Source organism: Pristis pectinata, chromosome 12, assembly GCF_009764475.1.
Source record: "Pristis pectinata isolate sPriPec2 chromosome 12, sPriPec2.1.pri, whole genome shotgun sequence".
Classification (NCBI taxonomy): domain Eukaryota; kingdom Metazoa; phylum Chordata; class Chondrichthyes; order Rhinopristiformes; family Pristidae; genus Pristis; species Pristis pectinata.
Genome location: NC_067416.1, coordinates 31,678,530 through 31,705,826, shown reverse-complemented (window position 1 = coordinate 31,705,826; position 27,297 = coordinate 31,678,530). Strand labels below are relative to the sequence as shown.

Genomic DNA, 27,297 nt, shown 5'->3' with positions numbered 1-27,297 from the left:
TTTGGATGGATGATCTTTCATCAGAACAGGGAAAAGTAGGAAGTAAATGAGCTTTAAGATTCAGAAAAGTTGGAAGGTATGTGGAAAGGAAATAAAAGGGCAGGTCTGTGGGGCAGGAAAAGTTAAATTACAAAATGGGATATAGAGCTGTGTGAAAGAGGGTGGTAAAGACATGAGTGAATGACAAAAGTTGGTCTGGAAGATGTGTAAATAAAATGATGAATACATTTGTTAATTTGCCAGCAAAAGAGAATTGCTGATGCTCTCTCTGACCTTTGTTTTCAGTTTCCTACGCTACAAACAGAGCCTACAGAAGCTTGAGGAATAAGACCAACTTCTGTCCAGGCATGCTGTGGCCTTCTGAACTTGTCATTTGAGTTCAGCAATTTCAGATAATGCAGTTAACCAGTAATTCCAGCCTTTCCCTCATTTCCAGCTTTTTTTTTCCCCCTTTTCTGCTGGTAATTTCATTTTTTTTTGTCTTCCTTGACTATACCACCTTCAGATCTACCATTTTGTTCATCAGTACCTCTGTTTTTACCAGCCTCATTCACCCAGTTCCATCATACCTTTTGTCATTTAATTTTCTTGTCCTGCAATTTATCCTAGGCCTTTTGTTCTCTCCTCTCATTCTCTGCATCTTAAGACCAGTTCTGAGGAAATGTCATCAACCCAAATCATCTGTTTCTCTTTCAAGAGATGCTGTCAGATGTGAGCATTTCCTGTACTTTCCATTTTATTTCAGCTGATTTCTTCAACTGCCTAAGGAAAATGTAGCTGAAAGCACTCTGAGCATGGATGTAGAGATTGTGGAAATAAATGTTCAGATTACAATTCTATGTGCTATCTCATTGTCTCCACGGGTAGAATTACAGCAACTTTTCAAAGTGGTTAGTTTATATATTTAGTAAATTTTGGTAGAGAATGGCTATTCGTGGAAGAATTGAAAATTCTCTTGAATAGTCTTTGAAAACACTGGCTCCTGCTCATAGAGAATTCAAAGGTATCTTGCACAAAGTCATTCTTTGTCTCCGAGCCTTTTTTAAAAAAAAACTTGTAAAAGTCATAGTCCTGAAACATTATCTCCATTTCTCTCACCACAGTTGCTGCTTGACCTACTGAGTATTTCTAGTATTTTTGTTTAGTTTTCCAGCATTGCAAGTTTTTTGCTTTTTGATTGCCTGGAAGGCACTGTATAAATGCATTGTCTCAATGTACTTCAAAGGCATTTAATTAGTTTTAAAGGTTGGTTATTAATATTTGTGTACATCAGTATCTTGCAAGAAGCAAACTTTGATCTGTTTTTTCTGCTCAGGTTGATTGACAGATGAATAACTAAGATATTAGAACTATTCTGTTTCTCTTAAAATAGTGCATGGCTCCTCTTAATATAATAGTGTAAGATCCTTTTGTATTTTCCTGTGAGTGCAGCTGAGAGCTTAGTTTAATATCTCATCCAGTTGCCTGTGAGCCTCAGATTGGCGCTGAAGTCCTGCACAGAGGCTTGAACACTCGATCCTATGATGCTGAGAATATCTCGTTGTTTGACCATGAAAAGAATAAGTCCTTGTTACTTATCACAATCTGTACATTAACTTTAGAGCAAAGAATACAGTACAAAAATTGGGAGCAAAACTCTTGGATATTTTCCTTTCTCTGAATGTACAAGGAGGCCTTCACGATTGGCTCGATCAACTTGGCAAATTTGGCACTGATTTTAAAAAAAATTAAGTATTGACCTAATTTTAGCAAAGTCACAAAATTAAAGCATATGGTGCTTTTATTGCTGAAGCCATTGTGCAAGAGCTACATTAATTTCTCTGGCCTGTTGTGGGGTGCTTAGAAAAGCTGTCTGTGATAAATATATGAATTCCATTACAGGAATGACTGAATATTGGGTGAGGATGAAATGTGCCATGTAATTTGTAGTTTGTTTGTAATGTGTGCTGTTGTTAAGGAAGTGATATTGATTAAACAACTCATATAATCAATAGAACTGAAAAATGGACCTGATATGGCTAGGGAACAGTAATTCAATGTTGTATCAGATCACATTTCTTTGTTATGGTATAATTTAGACTGCATCATAGAGACCCTGTCTTCCGATGATTACAGTGCAATTGTTTTTGATATGTTATCATTAATTTTTATGTAATAGATTAATCCAGAGCCCTTTATGGTCCCTAAACCTTGGAGTGTATAATGGAGTAGTAATGACCTGACATTGTACAAAAACAAGTTTGGTCAATTGTCTTCACTCCAGTATGGTGGAAAATTTAAATACAATTTGCTAGATGTGGTTACTGGATGAGGAAATAAAGGGACAAAAATTATTTTACCCTTAATGTTTGAGAAATGGCTAAAAGTGAAAATGGTGGCATGTTGATATTCACAGTGGCATGCAAAAGTTTCGGCACCCCTGGTCAAAATTTCTGTTACTATGAATAGCTAAGTGAGTAAAAGATGACCTGATTTCCAAAAGGCATAAAGTTAAAGATGACACATTTCTTTAATATTTTAAGCAAGATTACTTTTTTTATTTCCATCTTTTACAGTTTCAAAATAACAAAGCAAAAGGGCCCGAAGCAAAAGTTCGGGCACCCTGCATGGTCAGTACTTAGTAACATCCCCTTTGGCAAGTATCACAGCTTGTAAACGCTTTCTGTAGCCAGCTAAGAGTCTTTCAGTTCTTGTTTCGGGGATTTTTGCCCATTCTTCCTTGCAAAAGGTTTCTACTTCTGTGAGATTCTTGGGCCATCTTGCATGCACTGCTCTTTTGAGGTCTATCCACAGATTTTCGGTGTTTAGGTCGGGACTGTGAGGGCCATGGCAAAACCTTCAGCTTGTGCCTCTTGAGGTGTCCATTGTGGATTTTGAGGTGTGTTTAGGATTGTTATCCTGTTGTAGAAGCCATCCTCTTTTCATCTTCAGCTTTTTTACAGACGGTGTGATGTTTGCTTCCAGAATTTGCTGGTATTTAATTGAATTCATTCTTCCCTCTACCAGTGAAATGTTCCCCATGCCACTGGCTGCAACACAAGCCCAAAGCGTGATCAATCCACCCCCGTGCTTAACAGTTGGAGGGGTGTTCTTTTCATGAAATTCTACACCCTTTTTTCTCCTTTGCTCATTGCGGCCAAAAAGTTCTATTTTAATTTCATCAGTCCACAGGACCTGTTTCCAAAATGCATCAGGCTTGTTTAGATGTTCCTTTGCAAACTTCTGACACTGAATTTTGTGGTGAGGATGCAGGAAAGGTTTTCTGATGACTCTTCCATGAATGTCATATTTGTGCAGATGTCACTGCACAGTAGAACAGTGCACCACCACTCCAGAGTCTGCTAAATCTTCCTGAAGGTCTTTTGCAGTTAAACGGGGGTTTTGATTTGTCTTTCTAGCAATCCTATGAGCAATTCTCAAAGTTTTCTTGGTCTTCCAGACCTCAACTTGACCTCCACTGTTCCTGTTAACTGCCATTTCTTAATTACATTACGAACTGAGGAAACAGCCACCTTAAAACGCTTTGCTGTCTTCTTATAGCCTTCTCTTGCTTTGTGGGCATCATTTATTTTAATTTTCAGAGTCCTAAGCAACTGCTTAGAGGAGCCCATGGCTGCTGATTGTTGGGACAAGGTTTGAGGAGTCAGGGTATTTATAAAGCTTTGAAATTTGCATCACCTGGCCTTTTCTAATGATGACTGTGAACAAGCCATAGCCCTAACAAGCTAATGAAGATCTGAGACCTTGGTAAAAGTTATCTGAGAGCTCAAATCTCTTGGGGTGCCCAAACTTTTGCATGGTGCTCCTATCCTTTTTTCACTCTAAAATTGTACAAAACAAATATAATACACTAATCTTGCTTAAATGTGGAAAAGAATGTTTCATCTTTAACTTTGACTTTTGGAGATCAGTTCATCTACTCATTTAGCTATTCACAGTAACAGAAATTTTGACCAGGGGTGCCCAAACTTTTGCATGCCACTGTATATAATGTTTAGTTTGTTATTTCTAAATTATGTTCATTTTCTCCCCCCCTCAAATCTGTTTCAGATTGTTTTTGTGACATAAGAATGGGATTTTGATTTGGTTACATAGCAGATATTTGTACTTGTATAGCACCATTTTAGCCTGATTATAAATGATCCAAGATAATTTAAGAGTTATATTAAAATACTTTGTATTGAACCATGTAGGAAGATATTTGAACAGATAATCAGAAGTTTGATTAAAAGTAAAAATTTAAGAAGTGATTTACAGGGGGAGGAGTTAAGTTTAGAAAGGAAAGATTAGAGCTTGTGGATAAGTATTGCTATCAATGGTGGAGTGATTGCAGAAGAGGTCACAGATATAAGGAAAAGTGAGACTGTGGAGGAATAAGAAAGGAAGATAAGGGTGAAGGCTCATTACCAGATCAATAGCCAATGTCAATCAAAGAATATAGGATGTGTGACAAACTTGATGCAAGTTAGGATTTAGGAAACAAGCAGTTTACTTGGACTGGAAGATGGCTGAGACCATTAGAATTGTCAAATCTAGTATTAACAGATGTAGTAAGGGATGAGCACTAAGCTGAGGAAGGAGAAGGATTGAGAAGAGTGAGTATTGAAGTAGGAAGTCTTAAGGATGTGGCTCTTGTTGGTCTCCAGTGCAGTGCCAAGATTTTAAATGGTTTTGTGCAGCGATTGGCAATTGCCAGGGAGAGGTTTGGAATCCATGACCAAGAAATGTGGACTAGGCTGAAGGTAGTGGTTTTGTGCTGCTCAATATCATACAAAATGTAATAAATCAGACTGTAATAGGATCAAGAAGGGTCACAGATAAATATTGTCCATGTCCATATGGTACCTGATGCCATATTTTTAGAGAACACTGATAAATACTATTGAGCCAAGGATATATTTCTGAGGACTCTCAAGGTAACATTACAGAAATATAAAAAGACATTGCAACTAATTCATTGGGTAGAATGACAAAATAAATATAGAACTAGGCAAAAAATTGTCTAACTCAACTGATCAATGGAGGAGTCACGTTAGAGAATAGTAAAGTTAACCCTGTCACGGACTTCTGACAGATGCAGAAAGATCAAGAAGGCATCAGAAAAGATAGTGGCTCTGGAGGCGGTGTAGAGGAGGTTCGCCAGGTTGATTCTGGAGATGAGGGTGTTAATTTATGAGGAGGGATTGAGTTGCTTGGGACTATACTCGCTGGAATTCAGAAGAATGAGAGGAAATCTTATAGAAACATATAAAATTATGAAAGGGATAGATAAGATAGAGGCAAGAAGGTTGTTTCCACTGGTAGGTGAGACTAGCGCTAAGGGACATAGCCTCAAGATTCAGCGGAGTAGATTTCGGATGGAGATGAGGAGGAACTGCTTTTCCCAGGGAGTAGTGAATCTGTGGAATTCTCTGCCCAAGGAAGCAGTAGAGGCTACCTCATTAAATATATTTAAGACACAGATAGTGTCACGTATCAGCAACAAAAGAAACAGACCAAGTCATGTATAAGTGTTAAAAGCTATTTTATTAATAACTACTTATAATAAGAAAAAATAAAAGTAAAAATGTTAGAAGTAAAAATGTTAGATCTTAAACATTAACCCCAAAACTAAACTCTGTATGTGTGTGTGTGGCAAATTCCCAAACTCCAAGTCCAGGAATAGTTCTCAAAGTTCGGTTCAGCAAGCCGTAAGGTGAAACATGAGCAAAGGCTTCTGCAAAACCACTGTTGACTGAAGAGGAAATGTAGAGAGAAAATAGAGTAATTATGAAATCCAAATGTTCCACTTGGGAACTCATACAACACCTCAATCACTGATCTCCATTCCTTTGTTCCGAAGTACCTGCCACCCCGAAAGGCATCTGAGAAGTGGCCGTCCACACAAATACCTGTTTCCTTCTACAGATTAACGACTAAGTGGACTCCACTGGATTATTCCAAAAATCCATACGTGGATTGTAGTGACAGACACAGTTATTGTTTCTCATCTATCGATACAGAGACCAGCAGGCTGGTCTCTCGCGCACTCTCTCGCCGACTGTCTGCTCCAAAAATGTCATTACGTCCTTATCTCCTGTTGTCGTAATCACGCCAACACGCATACACGCTACTGTGCTATGTCTTAAAGGGACATTCACCAATAGTAACCTAATGCGTAACAATAGATTTTTGCATATAGGGAAATTAAGGGATAAGGGGAAAAGGCAGATGGAGTTGAGTCCACGGCCAGATCAGCCATGATCTTATTGAATAGCGGAGCAGGCTCGATGGACCAGATGGCCTACTCCTGCTCCGATTTCTTATATTCATATGTTTGCCACAATCAGTCTCTGGGAATGTCATTTATAGCTATGATGGGAGGTGTTTGAGCTGACCTGATAATGGTAGAGAATTGTCTTCAGGAAGTGGGTTCTATATGATCACTACATGATCAATTGGGAATTGTATTTTTCATTGTGTTGTCTTATATTCAGTTGAATGGAAATTGAGTACCAGTCCTTCACTGCTGATTAAAATTAGCTAATTTTAATAAAGTGCCAGCACTGCTGTTTTACAGCTCGCACAGCAGCAAACACACCTAACTTTAGCTGGGTAAGTGTGCATGTAGCAGCAGGAATGACCCATCTGCTCAAATCAGCTAGTGCTTTAAGGGATCTTGCACTACTTGCAGGTTAGTTGCTGATGGATTTCTTCTGGCTGTTTGCTGTTGTTCAGGTATTTGGGGCTTTCTTTAATTGTAAGGTGCAGAGTGAACTGGAAGCAGTGTGCTGGGTACTGAAAGACTTTTTGCTCTCTTCAGGACTCTGCATAAATGTGGATATTTGAAGGCATTCCCCTTGCAATACAGAATGATTTCGAGAATGAGCAGAAGGGTTGTAGTCAGACTTAGCTGCAGGGGATAGTAGGAGAAGAGCTTTCACAAGATTGTATTCAACATGTATTTTCTTGGAGTAAATCGTTCACAGCAAAGAACAATGTAATAAGCTACTTCCATAAGGATAATCTCATTTTAGTTTTCGTGCTTGCTGCATGTTTAACTGAAACCTCAGTGGGGCATGGACTATGATGATACCCTCTTACACAAATGCCTTCCAGGTTGAAGTTGGGAGATATTTGCAAGATCTTGATGTTAAACATCCATGCAAAAGGTTATTGTTGCTCTTTATTCAGTGAACCAACAATATTTCCCTTTGTTTTGGAAGGGACTATTGGAGAGCTTTTGGATTTACTGGAATGCAAGCTTCCCATTGTTATAAGCTGCTGCTACTTACACCTTCCCTATGCTGCAGTGAAAGACTTCAACTCTTTTAATCTAGCTCTATTGCCTGCTGCATTTAAATCAGCACAGTATTGCTGGGGGTTGATCTGTGCTCTCAATACATAGCACTTGGCTCTGATGCACAGGTACACACATGGCCATCATGCATACAACAAAAGGCATCATTGTCACACACAATCCAATTATGCCACTGCTGGCATGCTGAAACAGTGCTTCTCTCTGGAGCATTCTGGAGGACCTGGCCATCATGAAGGTGTAGCCCTTGCCTCTGAGAAGCTGGAGGAGAAGGAAGTGAAAGATGTAATATTTGTTTCTGATTTGTCTTGACAGTCCACGATGAACTCGCTCAGAGTGGAACTCTAGTACCTGCTTGTAAATTGGCTTTTTATCACTTGTGCCTTGCTGCCTTCCCCGTTACTGGATATTGCAGCAGCTGATCAACCACAATGCAGAATTAAAAACTATAAACTAAATGTTTCAACTCTGGAACTGACAACTGCTTCAGGATTTTCATGCCTGCTGTCAGTGATCCAACTAACACTCTTTTCTGTCAGACTGAGGAAAATAACTAAACCTGACATAAATTTAAGTGACTTACTTTATAGCAGAGCTAATTCATATCTTGAAAATCTTCTGCTTGGTTATATGACATCTGAATTTTTAGTGATATGATCCAACATTACAGTTTAGCATAATATCTGGCCTTTAAATAATTAGTGTCTTGTAATTGTGTGAAAACTTTAAAATGTAATGCATATTGTTTTAAGCGTATTTGATATTTCTGTTTGCACTTTTTTTTATTCATGACTGTTTCAATCTTAATCGTTTTAAGGAATGCTAAATTAAAAATGCTTCCTGGTGAGCTGTTTGAGATTAATTCTTTAATGTGATTACTTGGGCAGTTTAATAACATCAATGCTGGGTGCCAGGGATCTTCTTGAACTCCTTGTTGGGGAGAAAAAAGTAACTGTTTACAGTTAGCTAACTTTTTTCAAGATTATCAGCAAGCATTGTGGCTAATGGTAAATTTTGGGACATTAACATTCTCCTAAACTGAATTGCAAATGATGTATCTTAGAGGGTAATCTATTTTTTGGTAAAGTACTATTTGGATCCACATTAACAAAGACTTTGCACATGTAATTGCTGTCATTTAGTAGGATATTGAAACAGCTGGGTAAAAAACATTCTTGATGATCAGTCATAGCTTTGATAATTATCAAATCAGTCCAATATCAACATTCAAACATATTCTAAAATTATATAGTTAAAACATCATTTAACATTAAAAATCTATGAATTATTAATACGTCAGAACAATTAAAAGCATTTAACTAATTGCATTTAATAAAAATAATGTAATTACCTAATAGTTCCTTTGCTGCTGTTCTCGTCTATTCATTTGAATAATGTTACAGGTCAAGTGCCATGTCTAACCAGGCATGGGTTCAGTGGGTAAATTCCTCGGGGGTTTATGCTGGGGATTGACACAACTTTATACTCTGCTACTGGGTTTCAAACATCAGTGGCAAGTTCAGAATTACTTTCCCCTGTAAAATACAACCTAGTGTTTTTAAGTTTCTTGTATACTGCAAAAATCTGTGGTGCAAGAAACAAATTTGTTTGCTTTCTGTTTAAGAGCATAGTAGAACTAGTGAATCTGAAATTATTTACAATTTTTAAAGAAATTTCTGCAATTTTGAATAGAATGAAATCAATGACCAATATTTCTTTGTTCTTGCTCTTTGTAGAAACTTTTTTAATAAGAAGATAAAGGAACCCATTCCTTCCACGTTTAGTGCTCCTGGCTGGAAGTTATTTGGGAAGATCCCTCCAAGGGAGAATTCACAGAAAGATTCCAAAACAATACAGCAGGTATACTTTTAAAAGAAAATTCTAAACTTATCTAACGTGCGTTACCAATTATATTTGTAGATTGAAAAAGACTTTACTGCATAACTTATAATTAGCACCATCCATTTTGGCAGATTTTGATTGTTTAACTTTAGCTTGTAGCAGTGTGTGGATAAAGAGAAATCACTGAGAATCTACAAGTGTAAAATAAAAACAAAGTGCCTGAAATACTCAGCAAGTAATGTCGCGTCTATGGGAAGAGAAACAGTTAACATTTTGGGTCGAAGACCTTTCGTTAGACCTGACCTGTTAAGCACTTCCAGCATTTTCTGTTTCTTTTAGATTTCCATAGTGTTCAGTTTTTAATCTTTGTGTAGATGCTTTGATAATTGAATTTTACCTCATTGATTTAGGGATTCCAGTGTTCTGTAACAGAGATAACCTTGTTTAAAAAAAAGAACTAGCTACAGTATTATGTGGCTTGGCAGGCATGGCTCATCTGAAGTTAAAAGTGCAGGATAAAGCAACTGATCTCTGTGTAAAATAAATCAAACTGTGTGGAGTGGTTAAGTTCCTATCCTGTTAGGTACACTTGATTTGAGATCATATATCCTCATTCATAGTCTATTGAAGTGGAAAGGTTATTAATGTTTTATTAATATTTGTTTTATTTGATTACTAGAAGTTGAGATACAATTGCTCCTTTGGCATACAGGTATGAGTTCAACTCATTTTGGAAAGTTGTTTATTGTGAACTTGTGCTGCTTCTGCACTTTAAGCAATCATGGGTGAGGAATTCCAGAGGTCAGTGAAAATGTTTATTTTCTTAAGGAGGTTTTGAGAACATCCTTAAATCTTTTCCTCTATCCATGTAGTAATCTTTTCCTGAGACAGCTTGGAACAGAAGATGAGAAGGTAAAAGTTGTTGACACCAGGTGTATGCTTCATTTAAAGGATTAGTAAGCAGACTGGATAGCGATGGGTAGGGTAGTGACAACTCGGATTGTGATGTTATCACTCCGTTATACTGAACATTATCTCGGTTGGTTGTTGTGAGCATTAAAACTCAACATTGACTGCAATAGGCCTTAATAATGCTGGGTATTGTTAAACCCTTGGGCAGTCATACAGCTGTGCATCATCAAAGCAATAGACTTACAGAGCTGTTCATTGTCAAAACTGGGGGAATAATGGCACTCTACATTGTCTAACTAGGCCACATGAAGGCACTGTGCATTGTCTGAATTGTGGGGAATGCTGGCAATGGACATTGTCAGTGATTATACTTGCATTGTCATTCTTGCATTTTCTACATAAAACAAATCAATGTACTTAAAGCTTTCATTTGCTGCCGAGTGGTTTGGAATGTCATGAAAGGGGTATTAAAAATGCTTTATGAATGGAAGACCTTTGCATTGATAACAATATCTGCATCAACAAGCAGAACTTGTATGATATTCTTCAAGCTGAAATTCTGACGAATGTTGTGGCATATATTTGAGGCAGACCACTTTCACTTACATTGCCCATAAATGCTTGTCGTGCCTGTATTTCCTCTTTTTGTGTCTACCTTTCCTATTTCATCTGTCCTTGTTCTCTACCTTACTCCTCCTCGCTCCCTCCCTTGTCCCGCTTCACCCCCTCCACCATATTTATGGAGGAGGTCATCTTTGACCATCAAGGATCATTGGTGAGATGGTTTTCCTAGGTCACCAAGACTTCTGTATTAAAACTCAGTTATTTTTTTCTCTGCACTATTTGCTAATATTGAATCATAATTTTTGTGCTCTTATGTGCCAAATTTTCACTCAATTACTAAATCTTGTAAAGAATAAACTATGAACCTTTCATTGAAAGTAATAAAAGAACCCTGAAAGAAAACACTGTAACTTATTAAACCTGTGGAAGTGTGCTGCAGTAATTTATAAATAAAACTAATTTCATTTTCAGTAATGTGAATCAAATTCTGACATGTCAGTTACAGAGATTTGCAAATTTTTGCAGAGAAGCAAAAAAGTGACTCTGTAAATGGAAATTTTAATAAATGAAGGCAGCCCTGAGAAAATTAGTTTCGAGTTGTGGTAAGAAAATATTGTTACTTGAGTTGCAGTCAGAACATAGAATTTTGTTCAGAAGTTGATGGCAGGAGAAGTGACCTGCTTAACATAAACCAGATCCCTGTGCATTTTTGCCAATTTTTAAATCAGGAAAAATAAGTTCTAAGATGTTCGTTAGGCTTGTTAAATCATTTTTAGAGGAAAGGCCAATTTGATGAAAAATACCATGCACTGTACATAATCTGATTGCAAAGTTCTGTCAGTTTATCTTTGTATAGATTGTTTCAGAAATTTTCCTGATTTTGTTTTTCATTTTGTTAAGGTGAACTGGAACACTGTTGAAATGGGTAAACCAAGCTTTTACTTTCAGGATTTAGGTTACAGCATCATCAGTGTAATTGGTTGTGGGTCAAGGACAAAATTGGTTTTAGACTAATGATTTCATACTTGTATACAGTGGACTTAATCTGAAAATTAGTTATCAGTGTGAAAATGCTCATGCTGTTTGTAAACTGAGCCTTTAAAACAAATGTTATGATTGATTTTTAAGATCTGGGAGACTTTTGAATACTTCTGGTTCCCTTTGTTCCAATTTAAAGAAGAAACTTTTTATCTGATAGTGATTCTTCGTGAGCATTTGAAATATTTCTTTTTGATTTCAATTGAGTAATACTCCGTTGAACTTCAATGTAGTATCTGTACTTACGGAATCATTAATTGTGTTATAGATACAGTACATCTGGATGCTAGCTTGCATTGGGACCTTTTAGTGACATGGAGCAATCCTCTTCTACTTTCAATCCAAAAATTAAATATTTATTGTACAATAGTTTAATCTATAGCCAATTTTGCCAGTTTCAATTGCAGTGGTTGCAGAATTGGATCATTTCTGTTTTTTGGCTTCATGGCTGCAGTAATTTAATTTGAGGCACTGGGGAGAAAATTGTAAGCTAAAGTGACATTTCCTTTGGACATCAGCAAGATGGAAAATTCCACCATTGTTGCCAGAAGTTATCTCATGCATTCTTTTGATTCTATTGTGGAAAGTAAGTTTATCTGTCCCCTGTTGGTGTAATTTACTCCTACATTCAATATGACTATTCTACAGTGAGGCTTCTGTATACTGATCTTCTAGCATATTATGTGGTAGAATAGTAACGCGATATCTTGATTTAGAATGGATGCTGTCTCATTGCCTTGGCAAAGATAACTGAATGTTAAAACAGACAAATAATGTTTCAAATATCCATGCATGTAGTATTTCAGTTGCTTGAATTAAAATTCACTTGGATGTGGCATTGAGTTTGAAAGCTAAAAAAACTAAATAGTTTTATATTTTAAGTACTTTTAAAATGCCAATGAAGTGCAATCCCATATAATGGGGAAATCCTGGACATTCAAACTATAAGACGGTCAACTCTCTGGTCATTGTTAAATGTGACCTAAAATTAATACCAGGCTTCTAACTATTGAGAAAGAACTGGAGTATTTTTGTGGTTGAATAATTAGAAAAGTATTGGATGACAGGTGGAGAATTGAACAAATGAACTGTGGGAGAGGTGATAGTCTATGAAATTAAATTAAAAATTATGGAAAATATGAGCTGGAGTGTACCATTCAGCCTTTAATGCCTGCCCTGTCATTTAAGACAGTTGTAGCTGATCCTTTATATCACTATTATATTTCCACTATTTCCCCATACTCCTTGATCCCTGTTGTTTCTATAATCTATCTCCATCTTAAAAATATTCAGCAACTTCACAGCATTCTGTGGTAGAGAATTCCACAGGTTTACGGTCTGCTGATGAAGATTCCTATTACATTATGGCCACTCTTCCATAAAGGAACAAAGTTTTATAAATTAATCCCTTAGTGCACAGTACCCAAGCCTGTTCCCTAGTTGACTCAATGTATAGATCTAAACAAAAATATGGTACATCTTGGTAGAAAGGATGACCAGAGACAATACAATGTGAAAGGGAATGCAGGAGCAGAAGGATTCCTGAAGGTGAAAGATGTAAACAGTTTCTGGGTATCATAAGACACAGGAATACAAAAGCAAGAAAGTTATGATACCTTTATAAAACGTGTATGGCTACAACCGGGATTGTATTCCATTTTGGACACTACACTTTAGAAAGGATATGAAGACTTTGGAGAGAATGTTGAAAAGATCTACTTAAGTAATTCTGGAATGAGGAACTTGTGTCATGGAGAAAAGTTGGGAGAGGCTAGGATAAAGCCAGAGGATGCAGGAAACACTCAGTATGTCAGGCAACATCCTTGGAAAGAGAGTTGATGTTTCAGATGGAAGACTCTTCAGAATGGGGAAAGGGAGAAAACAAGTGGGTTTTCAGTTGTAGAGGGGGTAGGGGAGGGATGAATGGGACAAAGGGAATACCTCTGACGGAGCAGCCAAGATTGTCATGGTGATAAACTGCTGAAGCCATCTGGTTGATAGGTTAATGAAAACTGAGAGTGAGAACACAAACAAAAGGCATAAATGCTGTGAAATCCATAGATTTAGATGCTTAGCAGAGATTGGGAATTTTTAAAGAAGATTGAAAGATGCTGGGCATTATTGAAGGGCAGGGAGTAGGGCTACCTACATAACTCTGGCAGAGGGTAGGCATGAACACAGGGCAGTATGATCTCCTGTGCTGTCACTATTCTGTGATTGTAAATGAACATAATCCAGAAGATGAACCATCAAATAGCACAACTAGAGCAATTTTAGAAGTTGAGTGGTGGTAAATGTAACTTCAGTGACTAAGAAAATGATGATTTGTTCTGAAGTACCCTGGGTCATATCTGGAGATAGCATTGAAGATGGATGGTTGACTGAAGTTCTTAAGCAGGTGGTGCTTTCATGAAATGAGTCAAAAACTGATATCATTGCAATCATGGAAACATGGTTAAGTGAAGGGCAGGACTGGCAGCTTAATGATCTGAGGGTTAGAAGTTTCAGGGATGATGGGGATACAAAAAGTTGGGGAGGGGTTGTGGTTGCATTACTGATTAGGGAGAAAATCACAGCAGTATGTAGAGGATATCCTGGAGGGATCATCCACTGAGGCCATATGGGTAGAATTTAGGAATAAATATAGTCCTTCCCATAGTCAGTGGGAATTAAATGAATAGACATGCAGCAGGTCACTGAAAGGTGTAAAAGCAATAGGCTTGTAATATAGGGGATTTTAACTTTCCCAATGTTGACTGGGATTGCCTCAGTGTAAGGAGCTTAAGGGTGGAATTTGTTAATTGCATCCAAGGTAGTTTTTGAGACAATATGTAGCTAGTCCTACCAGAGAAAGGGCTGTACTTCAACCTAGGAAATGAAACTGGGCAGGTGGTGGAAATGTTGGTTGGAGAACACTTTAGAAACCGTGACTACAATTCTGTAAGTTTCAAGGTAGTTATGGAAAGGGATGAGGTTTGTCCACATGTTGAGGTCCTGAGTTGGGGAAAGGCTGATGTCAATAGCACAAGAGAGGACCTGGCAAAAGTACATTGGGAGCAGATGCATGTGGGTAAAATGACATTGTACGAGTGGGAGTCTTTTACAAGAGTTGGCAAGGGCTCAGGGACAACATATTCCAGTAAGGGTGAAAGGAAAGGATGACAAAGGTTATAAAAGGCTTGATCAGGAAAAGTATATTGACAGGTATAGGCAACTATAATCAAGCAAGTCTCTGTAAAGACTGTAGGAGAATACTTAAGAAGGAAATTAGGAGGACAAAAAGTCATGAAATATCCTTGGAATTCCCCTTAATCTTACCTGCCAAGTTATTTCTATAAGTATATCAGGAACAAGAGGGTAGCAGTGAAAGAGTGGGCCCCCCTAGGGACCAAAAGGGTAATTGGTGTAGAACCAGGTGATGTGGATGAAGTCCTAAAAGAATACTTCTCATCTTTATTCACTAAGGAGAAGGACATTAAGGATAGTGAGTTAAGGGAGGGATGCATTGATTATTTGGACCATGTAGGTATTAAGGTGGAGGAGTTGGATATCTTGGAGTGCGCTCAGGTGGACAAATCTCCAGGGCCAGATGAGATGTATCCCGGAATGCTATAGGAAACAAGGGAAGATATTTTTGCATCATTATTAGCCACAGGTAAGGTACCAGAAGACTAGAGGATGGCTAGTGTTGTTCCTTTATTTCAGAAGGGCTAGCAAGGAAAAGCCAAGTAACTACAGGCTGGTGAGCCTTGTCATTGGTAGGAAAACTGTTGGAAAAAATTCTAAGGGACATATTTATTTTCATTTGGAAGGACAAGGACTGATTAGGAATAATCAGCATGACTTTCTGATAGGGAAGTCTTGTTTCACTAACTTGAGTTTTTTGAGGAGTTAACAAAGGAGGTCAATGAAGGCAGAGTGGTGGAGGTCAAATGCCTTTCTAAAGTCCATATAGACAAGCTCCTGCATGGTAAACTGATCCAGAAGATTAAGGTACATGGGATCCAAAGCAAACTGGATAATTGGATCTAAAATTGGCTTGGTGATAGCAGATTGAGGGTAGTTGAAGGATGTTTCTCTGAGGTATTGATGCTAGGACCTTTGGTCTTTGTGATGTATATTAGTGACTTGAATGTGAAAGAGGTATAATTAGCAAGTTTGCTAATGACATGAAAATTGGTGAAAACAGCAGGATATAGATCAGTTGCAAAGTTGGATGGAATTTAACCCTGACAAGCATGAGGTGATGCATTTTGGGAAGTCAAATAGAGATAGAACAAGTACAGTAGATGGTAGAGACCTAAGGAATGTTGTGAAGAGAGACCTAAGGCTCCAAGCCCATAGTTCCTTGAAAATGACAACAAAGGTGAATAGGGTGGTGATGAAGGCATACAGCATGCTTTTCTTTATAGCTTGGGGCATAGAATATAAGAGTTGGGGGATTATGTTGCAACTTTTTAAAAACAAAATGCTGGTTAGGCTGCACTTGGAGTATTGTATGTAGTTCTGGTGGCCACACTATAGGAAAGCTGTAATGATGCTGGAGAGTGCAAAGGCAGTTCACCAGGATCAGGCAGGCACAGTAGTGTAGCGGTTAGCGTAATGCTTTACAGCACCAGCGACCTGGGTTCAATTCCCGCCACCGTCTGTAAGGAGTTTGTACATTCTCCCCGTGCCTGAGTGGGTTTCCTCCGGGTGCGCTGGTTTCCTCCCACTTTCCAAAGATGTACAGGTTAGGAAGTTGTGGGCATGCTATGTTGGCGCCGGAAGTGTGGCGACACATGCGGGCTGCACCCCAGAACACTCTGCAAAAAATGTATTTCATTGTGTGTTTCAATGTACATGTGACTAATAAAAATCTTATCTTAGGATTTGCCGAGATGGGAGAGATGGGAGAGATTGGATAGCATGGGCTTACCCCAGAGTGAAGAAGGCTGAGTGGTGACCTGATAGAACTATGTAAGATTATGACAGACAAGAATAGGATGGTCAAAATCTTTTTTCCTATGATAAGGGTATAAGAAACAAGATGCATAGTTTTAAGGTGAGGGAGAGGAGTTTTAAAGGGGATCCAAGGGTAAGTTTTTTTTGTTTTACATAATAGTTGATATCTGGAATGTGTTGCCTGAGGAGGTGGTGGAATCGGATACAATTACTATGATTAAGAGGCATTTAGATAGACACTTAAATAGGCAAACCATCTACACTAGTAAATGGGCAAAAAGGTTGGCATGGATGTGGTTGGCGAAGAGCCTGTTTCTGTTGTACAACTCTGAAATCAAACCACAAAATTCTGGAAACAGTCTGCAGGTTAGAAATAAAGTTTGTTTTATAACTTTCTACAGGTGCTGCCTGACCTCTCGAGCATTTCCAATGTTTTCTGTTTTTATTTCAGAGGATGCAGGTGTTGATCATCCTACAGGTCCTGAGTGGGACACTTCTGGTCGCACCCACTAAACTAACTTTGCCCTTGAACAGGGTCACCTAGATGTCTCCCCAAATAATCGGCAAATCTGACCTACTCACTGAAGTCCTATTCCCTTTCATCTGGTTCAGATGTAAAAGAACCAGTTGCATTGACCCTCCACATTGTGATGTTAGGTAGCAAAGTTCAGACAGCAGTAGGCCTCTTGCAACATAATACCATAACAACAGAATACCAGAACACTGGTATTTATCAGAAAGCAAAGGTGGGGATGGAGCATTCAGAGACAGCTTTTAAAAGCTAGTAATATTGATGTAAATAGTTTATTTAAAACTTGTTCTTAAGGCGTTATAAAATTTTCTTAAAATATTGTACTGGGTTTAAGTAATTACAAAAACAATTATCTTCTCCATTCCGTACTCTCCTAAGCCATATCTGACCTGGTGTAGTATCAGGGAAGCTATCTCTCCAACATATTACAGGGGAATTCCAGGAAGTTTGGACTTTGCCACAGCACCATGTGGCGTGGAACAATAGTGTGCAGTGATGCCTGTCATTTGGCAAGTGCTGGGCTTGGTACTGGGTCTGCATAAGTCTTGGAGTAGTTCTGTCCAAGTCAACTACCAGTCAGAGCATGAAGGATTCACTCCCATGTCAGCTATCTAAAGAGTAAATGGTAGTGCCATTCAGAGGAAAAATATACTGTCCAAGTATCAGTATTAGCAACAGAACTTGTTTGACAAAGACAATAAAAGTACTAAAAAATACTAATATAGAATTCGCAAGACATGATTGTGCTATTAGATACAAAGTGCTGTGAGTGGTAAAGTATCCTGGCCCACTAGTGATTCACTGGTGGCAAAACAAAGTTGTTTTAAAAAGCAAATTCCAGAGGTGAAGTGAGTCATAACTGAAATATGGACTTGAGATGGAGTGAAGGGAAGGAAACATTAAAGTTAATTTGTTAAATATTATTGGAGCAGGTCAAATTTGTGATGGTCCAGTCAATTATATGGTAACAGTTCCATGGCTCATGGAAATTGTAATACATTTAGCTCAAGTCATCCTGAGTCTGTGGTATATTACTGCATGCTTCAACAGTGATGTATGTGAGAAGCACTATTGACATTTTGATGTGTTTACTGAAATAACAAAAAGCAATCATACCAATCAGCATAACGTAGAATCTCCAATTTAAGCAGACACTAAGACACTGTTTCACTGACATAACACTATTTCAAATTTTGCTGAAACATTTTCTCTTCTATAATGCTCTTGCTCACTCAGATATTTAAGAATTTTTGCTTCTATTGAAACACTGAACAAGATAATTAAGCTAAATTGGCCAAGGGAATTTGTATTTTTAAAAAAATGAGCCAACTAATGTAATCAGTTTTGGAATCCAGAAGTGATTTGTGCTTTGTTTGCATACATAGATTCAAAGCTCCATTTTTTCCAAACAAAATTAACATTTTTTTTTCAGATCCCACCTCACAATTTGACATCTCTCGCAACCAGAGCATAGAAACTATGGTTTATGTGACTGACTAATGCCAATCAAGGCACATGGTTTTCTGACTCCCTGAATATGGGGTTGGTAATGCCATGTGTGCTGAAGCGCTGGGCAGCAAGAGGAGCAAGTTCTTTTTCCCCTCAACAATTTTATGGGTCATGTGGGATAACCTCTCAGAGCCTGGTTTGAAAATTCTGGTTCCATGAATTGATATTTTTATTTGATATGCCTGAAATGTGGACTATAATGAGGAAAGGATTTACTTCAATACAATTTCATCTGTTAATTATGCAAAAAATTGAAATATTTATTTTGGTCTTGTCATGTGAGAGAATCAGGATGCACATAATTTAATAAGCCTGTTAGTAAGAGCTCCTTGAGTATGCAAGTGTTTGGCTGATTTGGTGGGATATTGGGGAGAACATAAGGGTAAAATTGCATTTTACTTATACACGTGGCTGTTTTATGAAGTCCTTTTATAGACACTAGATCATACATTTTGGATTGTCTTGTCATAAGTCATCCTAATAATAAAACTACCTTTTCAACTTTGAAAGTTTTTAGTATCAAAGAACACTTGTCTTAATTCTTTTAAAAGATGTGATTGTGTGTCTCTCTGTGCTTTTGTTGTCGATGACTAAAGTTGTACTATGTTTCTTTCATCAGGACAGCAATGGTTGCAGTCTTGCGTCAGTGTCTGCACCTAACCTGTTCAATACAGGGGTATGAAATTACTACATTTCTTTCCAGTCAGTTTTGAACCCATGCATGATGTGGCTGTTGGTCTATTTGTTTTTCACCTGTCATCCTTTTTTTATTTAAGCATGACAGTTACAATTCATATTACTGTACTGGCATTAGAACATTGAAACACCCATTTGAATGCATTATAAGAATGCATTGAAACTCGCCATTGTTTTTAATACCCAAAATACCATTTATGTGGTCATTAATGCACTTTGCATCAATAGTACAATGGTAGATAAAATATATTGGGAAGCTTCTTAAAAAATATAACTTGCCTTCAGATCTAATTTAGCAATTGTTTTGAGGTAAGCATACTGACTTGAAATTCTTTTTGCCTGAATCACTTTCAAAACTAAATCTAACTCAATGTGCTTACCTTTGAAGCAGTGGTTTAAAGCAGATCTGATGTTAAATTAACACTATATTTCCTGAATAATCTTGTGTAGTAGATCTTTAACCACACTGTTGCAAAGAGCTTGCATGTATTTGTATTCTATGTAATTGCACAATAGTGCACAAAAATGCATTTTGAAAATAATCTGCAGTTGTGCTAACTAAAGAAGTATAAATTCCCTTTTTCAGCACATTTTACAATATATCATCCACTGTAACTATTACTGTATTGGTGTACATGGATCATGGAGCCACTTTGTCATTTGCTTTGGGAAGCATAATTTTTTTGCTGATGTGCAAAAATTTTAATAGATTTTGTTTTACAGTCCTAATTACTTTGTCAGGATTCGGCCTACCAGTCAATTTCAGACTTGATTCTTTTTATTAACACAATAACAATTTTTATTTGGAGGTTATCAACCATATTTTCTTCTACATACAGCTGGTTCCAGATTCATAATGGTAAAGCACAGAACACAATAAAAGTTCTCATACAGTATTACATATTTTAAGTTGTACTTTCAAAGTTAAAGTAGAATACACAGATAGAAAATTCCAGTATTCTTGAAGTTGTTATTGAAAATGTATATCTTTGCTTATGTGCTTACCCAATAAAGACAACATTGTTATGGCTACATTGTTGGAATTTCATAGCTAAAGTTACAGGAGAGCACAATACCTTGCAATATTTGAGTTGAACTTCCATTGGAACAATTTCTGGCATACAGCTGGTTTAACCATCCACTGCCAGACCTGTCTGGACCACATATATAAAAAGTTTTGCCTTTCATTCCTTGAGTTGAGATCAATCTGGAAAGTAAAGACACCTCACCCTCAACCTTCTTGACCAAATGTTTTTTTCAAATCTTTTCCCCCGAACCATCAAGTTCCTATCAATTTTGCAGAACTCAAGACCTCCTTGTCACTTAAATTGAGATGATTTGATAGGCTACCATTGTCTTTATCCCATTGTCCATCCAGCCAGAACTCAATTAAGGTCGTCTTTAACCTATTCCTTAACCCTCATCTTTGTTTCTCTCATTTTCCCTCGAGCCTTCCCCTTCTCATGTCCCATGATGCTTATTTGTACTCCCATGACCCTAATCCCATTACACAGTTGACCCTCAACTTCTATTTCTCATTTCCATTTTAAGTTCTTATCTCTGCTTTTGAAAACAGATATGTACATTCTCGTCAAGTCCCACTCTTGAAACCATGTCCTTGGAAATCAATCCACCTATCTGCAGGCTCACCTTTCCTCTTTCCCTCAAAGCTTTGACTATTTTGTCAGTTCTCAAATCCACACCCATCTTTCCTGCAACTCAATCTCTGAATTTTAATGGTCCTCTTTGCATTCTTGCCAGAGTATTGAAGAAACCACAATCGAAATCACAAATAGCAACTTTGACCGTGATGCATAAATCCCCTTTTTGGTTTTGAACTGTTGTCCCCCCAGTGTATTTCCTCTTCAGCCTGAAGGAACCACCTTTATTCATTTCCATTGTTACTAATCTAGTTGAGTTTATCTTCCTGCACTTGTACCTTTTGCCCATGAAGCCTTTTCGGTCAGGCTTTCGTCATGCGTCTTAATACTTCCTTTAGCTTTATCAACATTTGTCCTATTATTATGCTTCTGTGGAGGGCACTGTTCTATGTTCAACATTTTTTATAAATGTACGTTGTTGCTTTGTGTTATATTTAAGATTTCAAAAACCAGCATTCTTTTTTTTCTGAGCTTTACAATCACTTAGCCATTTGATATATCTACCGGGCTGGATGATATACTAATTTCTTTTAGGGCAGGATGGTCCCATTGTCTAGTTAAATTCCAAGGCAAAATTAATTGTTTATCTGAACAATTAAACCTTTATCAGGCATGCCATCTCATTGTTCCTGAAATCTTGCCAGAATACAAATAACTGATTTCAGTTATCTCCACAGTCGATTCTTGAGAGATTTTTGCATTAAATGTTCCAATTGAACAAGATGATCTTTGAAATATTGCAGAACCAGTGGTCCATTGGCACATTTTATAGTTCCCTATCATGAATAGGCATCTGAATTGTATTTAATAGGCTTCATTCCAGGGAATATAGGAAATGGTAAAAGCTGAATGAATTAAAAGAATAGCCATCATCTGTTGGAGGAGCTGACTGACACCACATTCTTTGCCTGACTTGGTGTTTGTGCCTTTGTTCAGAAAGCTGTTAAATTCATAAAGCCCATTGTTTCTTTGGTTTTGGCAGCTTTGAAATGGCATTGTTTTAATTATTCATCTAGAATAGCTACTGTTACATTTCAACAAAGCAGCTAGAATACAGAACAAATATTATTTCTGTTTCTTGCTCATATGGGCAACTTGACAGACAAATGTCTGCAACATTTAAATTTTCAATGCTTGTTGGTCTTTAGTATTTTCTGATTCTTCCATGGCACATAGGATTTGCAGGCAAAGCTAGCATTTATTGCATTGTTGCAATCTTCCATAACGTGAAGCCTCATCTGCACATGCATCAAGAAATGCAAGTTGAGCAAAAACAAAATTTTGTTGGTATATTTACTTCACACAAAATCAGTGAGCAAATTTTAGCCCTATTTCACATTCTTGGTCGTTATTTGTGAATTCTATAAGGGCAGATTTCCACAGCCCAAAAGACTGTAATACAGGGGTTACCTGTACTCAGCCTCCAATGTGTTCTTGTACTCATAGTATTCATGGTCAGTCTTGTCAAGTTTCTGGTCAAATGTGACTCCCAGCACGTCAGTGGTAACACTGAAAATCATGTTACCCCCCTCTTAGCTGGCACTGTTATTAATCTTGCTTATCACTTATAATAGCAAACTCCAGTGTTCTCCACATTGTGCTAAATGGACTGCTTAAAACCCAAGGAGAGATGCGACTGCAGATGCTGGAACCTGGAGCAACATACAAAGTGCTGGAGGAACTCGGCAGGTCAGGCACAATCTATGGAAGGAAATGGACAATTGATGTTTTGGGTCGAGACCCTTCATCTGGGCCACATTGTCCATTTCCCTTCATAGATGCTGCCTGACCTGCTGAGTTCCTCCAGAGCTTTGTGTGATTTACCTGAGGAGTTGTGCATGTAATTGAACACTGGAATCATCATTGAAAACATCTGCTTGATTGTGTGATGCAAGATTAGGTAATAGATTAAACAGCTGAATTTGCTTGGGCCTCAGACTTTGCTGTGTAAAACTAAAGCGCTGCAGCAAAGTAAGGATGTTGAGATGATTAGTCTCTACTCACAACCTCGTTTCCATGTATCCTCTACAAAGAACCTTAAATGTACATTTTTGTTTGCCGTACATTGAAAAGGCCCCATAAAGCATCTTTGAAGTTGTGCCATTTATTCCAATATTATGTCATTATTTATATGGAAGTAGTTTGATATTGTGTCATCAGCTTAATAATTGAAATAGTATTATTGTGCCTCCAGAAGCATAAGCATGTCAGTTGGGGAAAAAATTAATGTGCCTCTTGTTCAGAATGCAACAAAGCACAGTTACTGGAGCCTTTCCTGTATCTCAAGTAGCATGATAAAATGCCTGTATTTACATAGCTAAACTGAATAGGATCATAATTGTTCTGTCCTCGAGCAAACATAGAATGGTTCGTCTACTGTTAGGCTAAATATTTTGAAATATTTTCTTCCAGTAAAATAAAATGGGAAAAGAGTGGAATTAGTTCTGAATATGAAGAATGATGGCAGGCCAGTAATGCAAACTTATCTTAGTTCAGAAGGTCAGAAAATGGAATGATTTTATTTTGGGGGGGTGGGAGAGAAGTGGGGGAATGAGGAGTAACAAGGGAAGAAACACAGTAGTCGATCAGTTCCCCAAAAGTAGCTATGTTGTCAGACTATTAAACAAGTAATAATGGGATTTTGTAGGAAAAGGAATTTAATAATCTTGTTCACTAGACAACTTAAATTCATGAAGGCAGTGTTGAGGATGAGACCATGGAATGCATTTGAGACTGCTTCCTGAAACATGTAGTGAACTCAACCAAGGAACAGGCTGATTTGGGTCCAGTCATGTGTAATGAGATGGGTTTAATTAACAATATCATAGTAGAGGATCCTTCTGAGGAAGAGTGATCATAATATGATAGAATTTCATATTTGGTTTGAGAGTAACATAAATCCAAAAATAATCTTCAGCTATATTAATAACTTGGATGAAAGGACTGGCTATAATGTATCTAATTTTGCTAATTGTAGCAAGGTGAGAATGCAAGTTATGTGGACCACGCAGTGACTGTAGAACAGAAATGCAGAGTATAATTTAAATAGTGCGAGACTATTAAATGTTAATGTTAGAGAAATGATGTCTTTGCATAAGAAAGGCATAGTTAGCATGAAGGAACAGCAAGTAGGGAATGGTGGCCTTTATTACAAGAGTGAGAAAAGTGTATTATAGCTGTACAAAGATGGTTGGTTAGGTTGCTCCTGGAATACTGCATACAGTTTTGATCTTATTTGAGAAAAGAAGTAGTTGGAAATGATTTAGTGATAATTGACTGGATTGATTCTGAAGATTGTCTTGAAATATTGATCGGAATATGCCTGGGTTCCCTGTAGCTTAAAAGGAGAAACAGTCTCCTTGAAACATTACATTCTGAATGGCTTTGCAAGGTTAGATGCTATGAGGGTGTTTCCCTGGGATGGAGTCCAGAATTAGTAGGCACTGTCTCAGGTTAAGAGGTTTGCTACCTAAGAGCTGATTATTTTTGTCCTTGGATGGTTGTGAATCATTGGAATTTTCCCCCTAACTGCTGTGGATACAGAGTCAGTAATTATAATCAGGGCTAAAATGGGAAGAATTTTTGATGGGAATTGAGGGTAAATAGATTTGATATTAAAGACCAAATCAACAATGATCTTGTTGAATAGTGGAGAAGGCACTATGGGCAGAGTGGCCTTCTCATTTACAGTTAGGTACCATGCCAAAATATGAGTAAAATAATTAAACATTTCTTATTCTGGAAATCATTATACAAGCATGTCCATTACATAAAATGCCATTTTTAAAAACACATCCTTCGCTAATAACAAATCACATCCTTTGGTTCTTCAGGTACTCTTAATATGCTAAATTACAGCTAGTCTGAGTTTGCCCATGGAAATGTCATTTGACTATTTTTCATTTTAGGAAAATATGTATTTTTTATGCATGAATATGCTCCAAAAAGATTTCAAAGGTACTTTTTCAATTGCTCTTTAGGAGGCAGGATGAAACATGGAAATCTGGATTTGCAGTTGTATTTTAACTTTTATAACTGGGGTGGCAGTGGCTATTTAAATTGTATTACAAAATCAATGATTCGTGCAAGCAAAATTTCTGAGCAAATGTATCATTCAATGGCAGTGATATCACCAATTTTGCCAGCATTGGAATGACTTGAACAAAAGCCACAACCTCCCATGGGGCAAAGAGTTTCCTAAGATTCAAGGCAACAAATCTTGATTCCTAAGAATGTTGTTTTTAAAGTAGGCAGTTTACATATAAATCCTAACTTTAGCTCAATTATTCAGGCAAAATATTTTTTGAAAACTCTTATGTAAATATAATTAAGCTCAGCCTTTTAAATTAGCTTGTACTTCTATTTACAACAAATTTTTGAATTAAACATTGTAAATAAAAATTATTGCAGCTCAGGTTGTAGGATTTGTCTTAATACATTTAAAAACATGCAATGGTCTTTTCTTCATGGTTCAACTGGTTATGCTGCCCCAGCCATGTGCACACAACTTTTGAAAATTAGGAGAGGATTTTGTTGAATGTATCACTTTTTTATTTGAATTAGTCCTTTAAAATATCTCAAAGACCATTATACTTAGATGCTATGTGGTTCAACCAAAACACAGTGGTGCTGCAAACAGTGATATTTTAACTGACTTGCAGTTGTACTGTTGAAATGAAAGCATCAAATGCGTCATAATTATCACAAAATTTGAGGCGAGTTGGTAGATGTGGAGCAGTTACTGTGGCTGGTTTATTAGGATCTTTTTTCCTCTGCTGTTCTAACCTGTAAACTGGAAGTATTTGCTATGCTACTGTAAAATGGATGTTTTACATTTTTAAAGAATGTGCATTAATGTATCATAACCATTTAGCTTGCAAGAAATAATATAAAATGGTAATACGGTGCTTTGCCATTGAAAGTTTGTTAACCTTAACACTGAAGACATGACTTTTGACTTCTGATTGTGACAATCAGAAACTATTGTTTGAACTGTTGCAGATTTGCCCAAATGGCTGTTCTTGTTTCCTTTTACTTGAAAATGGGTTGTTGGTGGGGAGGCGATGCAAACTAATTTGATCATTATGTATTTAATTGTTAAAAGTATATTTGCTATGTGTTAATGTGTTCTTTCTGCTGAAAATAGGAATATGAAGCCAGAACTGGCCGAATGTCTAAAACCCCACTCCAGTCTGGACGGCGACGTAATCTTGAATTTGAGCCACTATCTACTACTGCATTGATCCTTGAAGATCGGCCAGCGTAAGTTTGTTATGCTGTACAGTTTAGAAAGGTGATTGGTGCAACTCACTAATTACACAGCAATAAGATGTATTGCGCCCATTACAGAATTTAATTCTGTTACCATTCAATCCAAATTTACAATGATGTATTTATGAGAGAAGACATCAACTTTTGAAGATCTGACATCAATGCAATGAAAAATTGACAGTTTGTAGTATTTGAACCAAATTTGTTTGACAGATGTGTAAAATAGAAAACTTTAATGTGTTTATAGAACACACTATTATATTCAGCCCTTTTGTTTCTATTCCCCCACTCCCACCCCACAGGGCATTCGTCTTGGACCAATAAGCAAATTGAACCTCATTCCTGGCAGGTTTAGGTTTATGCTCTGATTTGAAATCTCTCTGCGCAGTCTTCAAAGGCTTTCTGGAATTCTTCTCTTGAGATCTACCTTTTAATGTTCTTTCCCTTCTATTAATGTAGTGTCAATCTACATTGAAAACATGTCAAATGACTTGACCAATCTTAACAAGCATACTTTTGCATAAATTATTACAAAGTATAATTCCACTGCACAAATGTCTTGGAAATAGTACTTCAATTAATGTAGAAATTTAGCCCTCTTGTGATTGTTCGCTCAAAATGTATGTACTGGATTTCCAAACCAAAGGATGAAGAAGTTTGCTTTAAAGCTTGTGTAGAAAGCATTTTCTCTTTAATCAAAATAAAAGTCCATATGATAAAGGTAAATGCCAAAGACTGCGAGATACTCATTCTGCTTTGCAACTCTTTTGAATTGCATCATATGATAAAAATGGTTCAATGGTCAAGTGTTATTGCCTTAGTCCTGATAATGGGTGTGTAATAAGACAAAACAGCTTTGATAATTCTGCCTTCCATGGGAAGTATTCTTGAGTTCCACATCCCTGGCTTGGTGTCCTTTTCCATTCTCTGCACATTAGCAGAAAGAAGCTCAATGTCAAAAAACAATATTAAGTTATTTTCATGAAGAACGTCTAAACAGAAATGAAGGACATTGCTAGTGTAGAATGCTT

General features: G+C 37.2%; 1 protein-coding gene across 2 annotated transcripts in view; it reads left to right on the top strand.

The window, feature by feature from the left end:
- tbc1d12b (TBC1 domain family, member 12b) overlaps positions 1–27,297 on the top strand; it is a 69,123-nt gene that overhangs the window by 23,255 nt on the left and 18,571 nt on the right. The window contains exons 2-4 of one of the 2 annotated variants that reach the window (XM_052027249.1): positions 9,034–9,157; positions 19,258–19,314; positions 26,142–26,257. In XM_052027249.1, coding sequence (XP_051883209.1) covers positions 9,034–9,157; positions 19,258–19,314; positions 26,142–26,257 — 297 coding nt within the window. The remainder of the gene's footprint in view (positions 1–9,033; positions 9,158–19,257; positions 19,315–26,141; positions 26,258–27,297) is intronic. The other variant, XM_052027248.1, reaches the window with a different exon arrangement.